The 9,068-nt window shown below is 43.7% G+C and overlaps 1 protein-coding gene across 1 annotated transcript in view; it reads right to left on the bottom strand.

Annotated features, from left to right (window-relative positions):
- SATB2 (SATB homeobox 2) overlaps nt 1-9,068 on the bottom strand; it is a 108,206-nt gene that overhangs the window by 21,763 nt on the left and 77,375 nt on the right. The window contains exon 8 of the mRNA XM_010007357.1: nt 1,483-1,680. Coding sequence (XP_010005659.1) covers nt 1,483-1,680 — 198 coding nt within the window. The remainder of the gene's footprint in view (nt 1-1,482; nt 1,681-9,068) is intronic.

Here is a 9,068-nt window from a genome sequence, read left to right as displayed (position 1 = left end):
CTTAGGCACTTACCCTACTTTATAGTTCTGAGAATCTGAATGCCAGGAAACCCATTTTTTCTTCCAGGCAAACACCAAATGGAAAGCATAGAGGAAGTCAGTAGCAAATGAGACAAAAGAGACTGATTTAGGCTCTAATTAATCTGGGTGAGACCAATGTGTTTCAGAAGGGGCAGGACTACAAGGCAGACAAACCCCCAGTCTTTGAAAAAAGGTGACTATATGGTTGGCTGCAGTGCTAGCAGCCACAGAACAAGAGCAGTGACAAAGAATAGAGGCTGAATGTCAAGGTTCACAGCAAGAGTAGTAAAGCAGTGCAAGCTGCCATCAAACAGCAACAGGGAGAGCAAAGGTGGAAGGAAGAACCATGAGATCACCAGAGACAAACACAATACGAACAGCTCTCTAAGAGCTGTCATACAGTGGGATCAGCTGAACAGCATCAAGTGCCAGTGGCAATCCAAAAGGATGATCTGCTGTGGAAGGCACCACCTCGGCTTTTTAGACTGAAAAAAAATCTCCTTAGATTCCCTTGACCACCAGCAGTTGTTTGGGTTGGTGACATGCATCACTAGTTATTAGGAATACATATAAGGCTGATTTTATCTTCTGAATGAAGCTGGAACTGCAAAGATTAAAAATCTTGTAGTATTTTCACTTAATTTTCCCTATGTATATTTCTATTTATATCTCTTTCTTTTAAAACTTGAGGTAAGGACAGAACAATGGTGCACAAACCAAAACCTCGTATTAGTCAGAAGGGTTGTAGAGAGAAGCAAAACAATCCTGAGAAGGTTGTGAAATGAAGGCCTGTTCCCCAGAAAACGCTCACCATAACAATTTTACAAGTACTTTTATCTTACACTGAATATATAAAAAACACTTGTTTATGTCACACTCTTCAAAACCACTGTGTTACCCATACATGGACAAACTTCCTCTCCTACCCTCCTACTTCTTCTCAAGTGTTATTCTGGCTTCTTCAAACAAAAGCAAATGTACATCTCAGTTGTCCGTTGACCACTATTTGAGAGTAGGTATCAGGGGTGCTCAGATTCTGTGAGAAGGAGCAAGTGGCCAAGTCCTCACTTCTATTCTGCTTCCTAAGTAACTGCACACTTCTTGCTGTTGCTGAGGAACACATCTGTACTCCTCTAAATATTGTTTCAGTCACAACACAACTACTGACACCAAGGGAGCTCCGTAATTTCACTGCTACTGACCTTGCTGTTATTGGTGGCATGGATTGTCACATGCTTTCTCTTCAGCCACCAACACAAACCTGAATACACACAAGCTGCAACATACACACAGCAAATTCTGAACCTCTCAGGTTGAGGCTTGCATGTGGCCCTACAGACAGGTGAAAACTGGTGTGTGTCAACCTGCAAAGCAAAAGGAAGATGGAACCAGTTCCTTCTCTCTACCTCTGACAGCTGTTCCTTCCTGCAAACACCCTGAGAAGGAAGGCAATGCTCTGACCTGCACGGGCTCAGGAGTAAGCTGGACAACATGCTGCATACGCTCACTGTGGTGATGTCTGGACTCCTCCTCGTAGATCACATCCCTCTCATGCTGGGGAAGGTTCAAGAAGCGGCGAATGGTGCAGAGATTCTCCCAAAGTGTACGGTTTTCCGGACTTGGGTTTTCTTTCCAACGAAGCAGCTCACACAGCCAGCCCTGCAACGGTAGGGTCCGCACAGTTAATTCACTGAGTACCAAGGAACCAGATGTGAGTGTTAAGTCAGCTAGACTTAAAAGCTCTGTGCTGTAAGTTTTGCTGGTCTCATCTCACACATAACATTCCCTAACCTCAGCTGCCCTTTGATCTCAACAAATCCTTGATATATTTCCTGCAAGCTGGAGAGACAGACACCAGTAGCAAAGCTTAACAGGAGCCAGGAAGGACATCATCTTACCCCCTGTTATAATCATACTGTGTTTAAAATGCTCAGGTATAAATATACAAATATAAGGTGGGCCAATGCCAACCTCATGAAGTTCAACAAGGCCAAGTGTCCTGGGCTGCATCAAAAGAAATGTGGCCAGCAGGGCCAGGGAGGTGATTCTGCTCCTCTGCTCTTCTCTTGTGAGATCCCACCTGGAATACTGTGTACAGCTCTGGAGCCCTCATCACAGGAAAGACATGGAGCTGTTGGAGAGGGTTCAGAGGCAGGTCACAAAGATGAACAAAGGGCTGGAGCACCTCTGCTATGAAAACAGGCTGAGAGAATTTGGGCAATTCATCCTGGAGAAGAGAAGCCTCCAGGGATGCCTTACTCCAGTACCTGAAGGAGCCTACAGGAAAGCTAGGCAAGGACTTTTCACCAGAGAGAGTAGTGATAGGACATGGGGTAATGGTTTTAAACTGAAAGAGGTAGATTTAGGAAGAAATTCTTCACCATGAGGGTAGTAAGGTGCTGGAATAGGTTGCCTAGCGAGGTTGTGGAAGCCCCCTCCCTGGAAGTGTTTAAGGCCAGTTTGGAGGAGGCTTTGTGCAGCCTGGTCTAGTGTGAGGTGTCCCTGCTCATAGCAGGGAGGCTGGATCCTGATGATCTTTAAGGTTCCTTCCAACCTTAACTATTCAATGATTCTATGATCTTCCCCAGAGAAAACATGAGTTGAAATAAATGTGCATCTCCATTTCTGTTTCAGAGCCCCTTTATTTCTTCATCCAAGCATGAGAAAAGGAGACACAACTCCTGAGATTTGCTAACAACCCTTACGCTTAAGGGTTGCAGCTGCAGGACCAGAAATTCAACTGCTACTGAAAATGTTTAGAAGATACTATCAAGTAAAGACCCCTGCTCTGCTGTCACTGTGTTGCATTGATTCTCCCAGCTCTGAACACCAGTAAAATTTGACAGCTTTAAATAATTAAATGACCACTTTGAAGATGCAGCCTCAGAGAAAGGGAATCCTCCAGTATTTAGCAAAAAACCAGCAAACAGGGTCCCAAAGAAGTTAATAAAGAGATCAAGATACTAGGTGGATGTAATTCTACACCCAACCACAGATCATAATAATTATATTAAGGTTAGTCTGAACTGCCTACAAAAAGTTAACACTGAATTAAATCCTGCAGGACATCTCCACAGGGGCTGAGAGCTCAAAGCCCTGAGGGGAAAGGACCAATGCTTCAGGAGAAGGAAGCCACTCAAACACAAACCTGACCAACACACACCTGAGCACAACAGCTGTATCTGTGAAGGTGAGGACAGCCCCGCAAGTGCTGTGACCTGGCCTGCCCAGCATGTTAACCAGGAAGGGTGGCTCTTTCTGCCCCTGTCTGGGGAACACACAGCAAGCCCCATCCTGCCTGCCAGCAGGCAGCCCGACTTGCAGCTGAAGGCAGTGACTCCCCTCCTTTGCCCACACACAGAAGACACAATGCAAATGACAGAATATGAGAAGATAATGCTGAGGATGCTGTCAGCGTGCCTTACTGACTCTTGTAAAAATATTTTACCTAGTAGCTTTATAACCCATGATTTTTGCACTACAGCTCAGCATTTTGACACCATTTTGACAGGCTCCTTCCAATACCTAAAAGATAGCTTGATCAGTGTTAAAGACATTCAGCACAAGAAGTAGCCAAAACTCTGTTTTTCCAAACAGTGACTAGAGCAAGTGGAACAGCCAGGTTCAGTACGGGTGCATGTGGGGTTTTTTTGGTATTGCTTTTTTTGCGTAACAACTTGTAAGCCATTGACAACTTCTACCATGCACTCTAAACCCCATATATAATATCATAAGCCCTTGTTTGTCTTACTCTCCACTGTGTCTTCTGCCTCCACCCGCCCAAAAAAGGCAAGATTTGATTATCTCCGCTGCATCAGCCAAGACAGCAACACCAGCTGTTCTCATTGTGCAGCCTCTTCCTCACGGCCTACATGTTAATAACCTGATCATTCCATTTTCTCCTTCAACTGCCGGCTGCAGCACAGCAAAGAGACAAAAACCCAGGCCCATCTGCAGCAGCTGTAGGCACTGAACTGTGAAGCCACCAGGGATTTATAAACTAATCTGTAACACAACACTGCCTTGTTTTTACAAGTGAGAGGCCACATTTGTGCAGACCTGATCTTTTCTTGCAATAAACTAGGAAGGCTTGGGGGAGGCAAGGATGAAAACAAGGTATCTGATAATTTACTTAGGGGAAAAAAAAAACTGTATTATATTTTCAAATAATTTAGACTGGTATTTGCGTAATCTCTCAGCCAGGTGATGTCTGTATTTTAAAGTGGTTTGGCCACATCCCTTGCCCTCAGTTCTCTTCTCTCCCTTTCCCCCTCCCAGAAATCTTCAAAAACTTTCTCCTTTTTAGAGAAGACAGGAACAAAATCTCCCAGCTCCACAGTATTTTCTCAGGGGTTCCTCCACAGAAAGGAAATATTTTTTTTTAATGGAAAATAAACCATCTCTAGAAAAAATAAGCTCCTATTTCTCCCTGTTTTCAGTCACCTGAATAAGTCTCCAACTGAACTCTTCCAAATGTTGCAAGCAGGTATGTTTAACATTTCTCAAGGAATGCTGCAGCATGAAGACCAAGAAAATACACACAAAACCCCACATCTGGTGGAGCTGGAGCCCTACATGGGGCAGGCCCAGGGGAGGATGGCTCCTGGGGCTCTCCCAAGGGCTGCAGGGCACTGTGTGGTGCCCAGCTCCAGTGGAGCCCAGGGAAAGCTCAGTAGGGCCACTTCCCCTTCCCCTTTCCCAAAGTTGGACCAGCTAGCCCAACGGTGAGTACTGCATTTTGATTTATCTGTCCCCTTATAATCAGCACTCATTACAATCACTTAGAGCAACACTACAGGCCTCATTATGGACTAGGCACTTGCTGCCATTAGTCTTTAAGAAGGATAGTGCTCAATTTGCCTGGCAACATGCGAGGTCCTGACCTTGGAGCTATTAGGGAAAAGATTAGACTGCAGTGTGACCATGTGTGCAGACATGAGCAAACCAAATTAATTTCTGGCAAAGGGAGGCATCCGGCAAAGACCCTGCCATCCTGAGGACACCTGAGAACTCCATTCCCCAAAGGAGATAAGCTAATGGCACGTTTAAAGGAGCCTGGTTCTGAAGGTGAAGCACATCCATGGTATTTAGAGAGATATTAATCCAGTTTCCCCACAAAGTACTTGCTTGGCTGATCAGATTAAGGGATCCAGCCTTCAACAGCACACCCCCACCACAGCAGGCCCCAAGAAATCTGTGATACTTCACAGCCTCAGACATATTGCACCATGTGTACCCAGCTGCTACAATAATTAGCTTATGAATGTATCAGCTGGTTCTGTGATTTTTATAAATAATAACTAACCTACAGAGCAGAAAGATTTTCATGAGCCTAATATTAGCTAGAAATTGCAAGGTGTGCCTAACTCTGAATAGTCATTGTACTAAATGCTCTGCCTTCTCTCATGTTGTGCAGGACTGGATCTCCCCCAACATCATTTATAAATATTTATTTTTGCATCAGCAATGACAATGTATTTGTGGCAGCTTTCTTCACAACAGCCATCATTTGCTCACCCCCACATATACACGTGTGTACCCGCTGTGTGCATGTGTACACTTATCTGCAGCAAATCTGCCCTTTCATTGCTCTTTTCCTATTCTTCCTTTTATTTATTCAAGCATTCATTCCTTCACCCACTCCAGACCTTATCTACCCATCTATGGGGCTGCTTAATAGTCAATAACTTCAGCTAATATGTGAGAAACCACAGTGCTGCAGCTTACCCACACGTTCTTTATGATTGTAAGTAACCACTTTCCCCATGCACAGATGAGACGTCTGCATTGGGTTTTTCTAATTTATTTATTTAAATAATTTTAGCATGCCATCCAAGAAAGTTTTGCAGTACCAGGCAGAAAAAAAAAAGAAAAAAAAAAAAAAAGTGTAAATGTCAAATAAAACAGTGACAGATGACAGTATTCTCTATTGAATAGCACCATTTCTTCGTGCATGTTCAATGAGAACTCATGAATTATTAATATGCAAATCTCCTTTTTCTGTTAATAATCTCAATTTGGAGTTTTTTTGGTTGCAATTTATTTTCTTTTATTTATTTCTCTGGGTCTGTGTACGTTACACTGAGCTTTCCATGAGAATTATTTCATTTAAGAAATGCTAACATACAATTCTTGGAGCTACAGCCATTCACAGTGAGTCTTCATCTATAGCTACATTTATTGGCATGAAGATGGAAAAGTGGAGGAGACGTTATCTTACCACTTTTTCACCCACGCATCCACAACATCTGAGTTCACTGCGTTACAAGTAAATCCAACTTCTGAGAACCTAATCTGAATATCTAACAAACAACACATTCTTGCCCAGATCTGTGATACGCTGTTTCTGTTCCTGCCTTCTCTATACACCACAAGTCTCGCTCCGCTGCACAAACAGCCCCCTTGACTGCCACAGTTAGCAGGAGAGTCTCATACATGCCAGTGTCAATAGAGGTGGCAGAACTTGGCCCTTTATGTAAGCTTCTAAGATTCTCAAATGGGAATGTCTTCCATTAAAAATAAGAGGAGGAAAAACAGCACAATTAAAGGATACTTTTGGCTCTACAGTCAGGCACACACCCAGTGTTTGTGGTTGCAACGAATTTTGCTCAGAACTTCCTTCATTTCACCCCAAAACTTCTAGAGGCATCAAGAATACAGCCCAGTTCAGCTCATTAAAGAGAGCTGCAAAGAAGTGCTAACCTCTATTTTTACTGTTCTCATGAGACAAGATAAACATTTTTGAAGCATTTTATTTGATAAAACAAATAATATCATATTAATGTCCTACTTTTAACCTCTCTCTCTGTCTCCTAATCAAATACATTTCCACACAGCTAAGCAAACAACACCAAAAATCTGCAGGCAGCCAGCCATTCCCATTGTGCTTTTATGCTGTTAAAGAAACGGCATGGTTACCACACCAAAGCATCAGCCTTACTGCACTCAGACCCCCTTGAGGGCCAGTTAGCTGGTGCAGCCATCACAAGCCGTATTCTCTGTCACTTATCCCTGAGCCTTTTTTTAGCTGCTTGACCCTTTCACTTTTGGAAGAGGCAGCCAGAGGCACCAGACTATAACACAGTCATGTTTTCCAGTGCTCAGCAAAGGTAATGCACAAATATCCTGAGCCCCAAAACTGCTCCTGCCAATCTGCTGACTTGCAGTCAGCCAAGGACCAAATTTCTGACTGAAGGACAAGAAAGGCATGTGGGAAGAGTTCAGGCTCAGTTATGCTGGGGCTTACATTTTGAGCAGCATCTCCACTGAAAGCCATTACAAGAGTTGGCAGTTTGGTGTTCACACTGATTCACTCACAAGCAGCCTGTGGGCTCAGGCTGGACCATGAGGCACTTTGAGACTGGCTAACACCGTAATCAAACTGACCTTGTGCTTCCCTGCAGTTACACTGCAATTTTCACAGCTAGTTTCCTGTGCTGACATTTTCTAGGGTCTCCAGTGAAAGCATGAGTAGGCAAATGAAGAGTTTTTAGTAAGAGTGATTCAGGAATAAATTTCAAACATAAATGTAAAAGGCCATTTCCTCACCCACATCATCAGTACAGAAAATGTCAACATATGTGACAAAAGGAAAAAAAAAAAAGCAGCACAATGATCGACACAAGTCTTGAAAGATTAGGAAAGAAATGCTGCATTCCACAGAAAAGCTCCCTTTCTACATGGGATCAGAGAAGTCATCTGGACAAACTTCCTCAGCCTCTCTTCTCTCCACTGAGTTTGGGACTCTGCAGTGCAAAATGAGCCAGGTAATATTCTGCTCTTGTTCCTTAGTCGCCAAACTCTCTTTCCATGAATCCAATAAGTGTCTATTAAAATAAATAAACCCCCTAATGATTCAAGATAACCTAATCAAGAAAGCTGAAATGGATAAAAGACTAACTGTAATGGAGAGTTCTGTCATGGCTTCAATGAATTCTTGATGAGGGCTGGGGGAGGGGGACTGAACCTGAGAAGCTTTACGTGGAGCATTTTGATACAGTTCAAGGTTAATCACTCACTAGCCTGGATTTTCTGAAATGCTCAGTACTTTTCCTTACCCCAAAATGTAAGGCCACTTTCATGAGGCCCAGTTTCTCACTAGCCTTAGAAAACAGGAAACTATATAAAAAAAGGAATAAAGTACATGAGCCCTGACGTATCTTAGATTCATAGGAACACCAAGTCTGCTTACAGCTCTTGGCCTCAGAGGGAAAGATGCTGTGCACTGAGGATCTTTGCAGCATGCCAAGTTCAAACTAGCTTCTCCCCATGCTGGAGAGGAAGTGTGGGCTTGTGGTTAGGGCAAGCAGCCTGCCATCAGCTCCCAAGTCTGCCAAGGACTTCCTAAGCAAAGCCCCAGCTCCACAACTGTCCCTGCTTCTCTCAGCTGCTGAGGGTAACACACTGCTGTAGATGCAGTCCTGGATGGGGGTCACACTGTGACTGCATGTAGAAGTCAGAAAAAAAGAAGCTAATGTCCAAAGGTACGTCAAAGAAATTTTAAGTTCAGTCAAGGAGAGAAACGTCTTTCTGTATTTCCTCCATATGTAACAAGAATATCAAAATATCAGCACAACAGATACGTCCCAGCTGTAAACGTTCACAACATCATAAAGGCACTGAGATGCTACAGCAGTAAGACGTGCCTTATATGCAGACACTATATATGCTACACATCTTCACCACCAGCTGTTTTTTCTAGCTGTTGTTCATTATCACTGGAAGCTAATTAGTTTAAGGGCACAGAAAATACATATTATAAGCTAAAAGGGGGAGAGAAGGCATCCCATATCATATGAATACCAGGGAATATAAGTTGGGAAGAAAAGAGAGGGAAGGACAAGATCAGGGGTTTCTAAAACTAACCCTGCCCCAGAGTGAAGCTGCTCATCCCTCTTGAAGTATTTATACTGTCTTCTTGGGGCAAGGGCAGGAGGTGAGGGCATAGGAAGGTGGCCATGGTGCTGAGACCCACCTAGCATGGGCTCCTGCTGTGGGGCTAACACCCCTCTTGGCCAGAAAACAGGTTCCCAGACAATCCTGGCAAT

Source organism: Chaetura pelagica, unplaced genomic scaffold (assembly GCF_000747805.2).
Source record: "Chaetura pelagica isolate M959 unplaced genomic scaffold, ChaPel_1.0 scaffold21, whole genome shotgun sequence".
Classification (NCBI taxonomy): domain Eukaryota; kingdom Metazoa; phylum Chordata; class Aves; order Apodiformes; family Apodidae; genus Chaetura; species Chaetura pelagica.
Note: the sequence above shows the minus strand (reverse complement) of the source record. Positions and strands in the feature narration are given on the sequence as shown.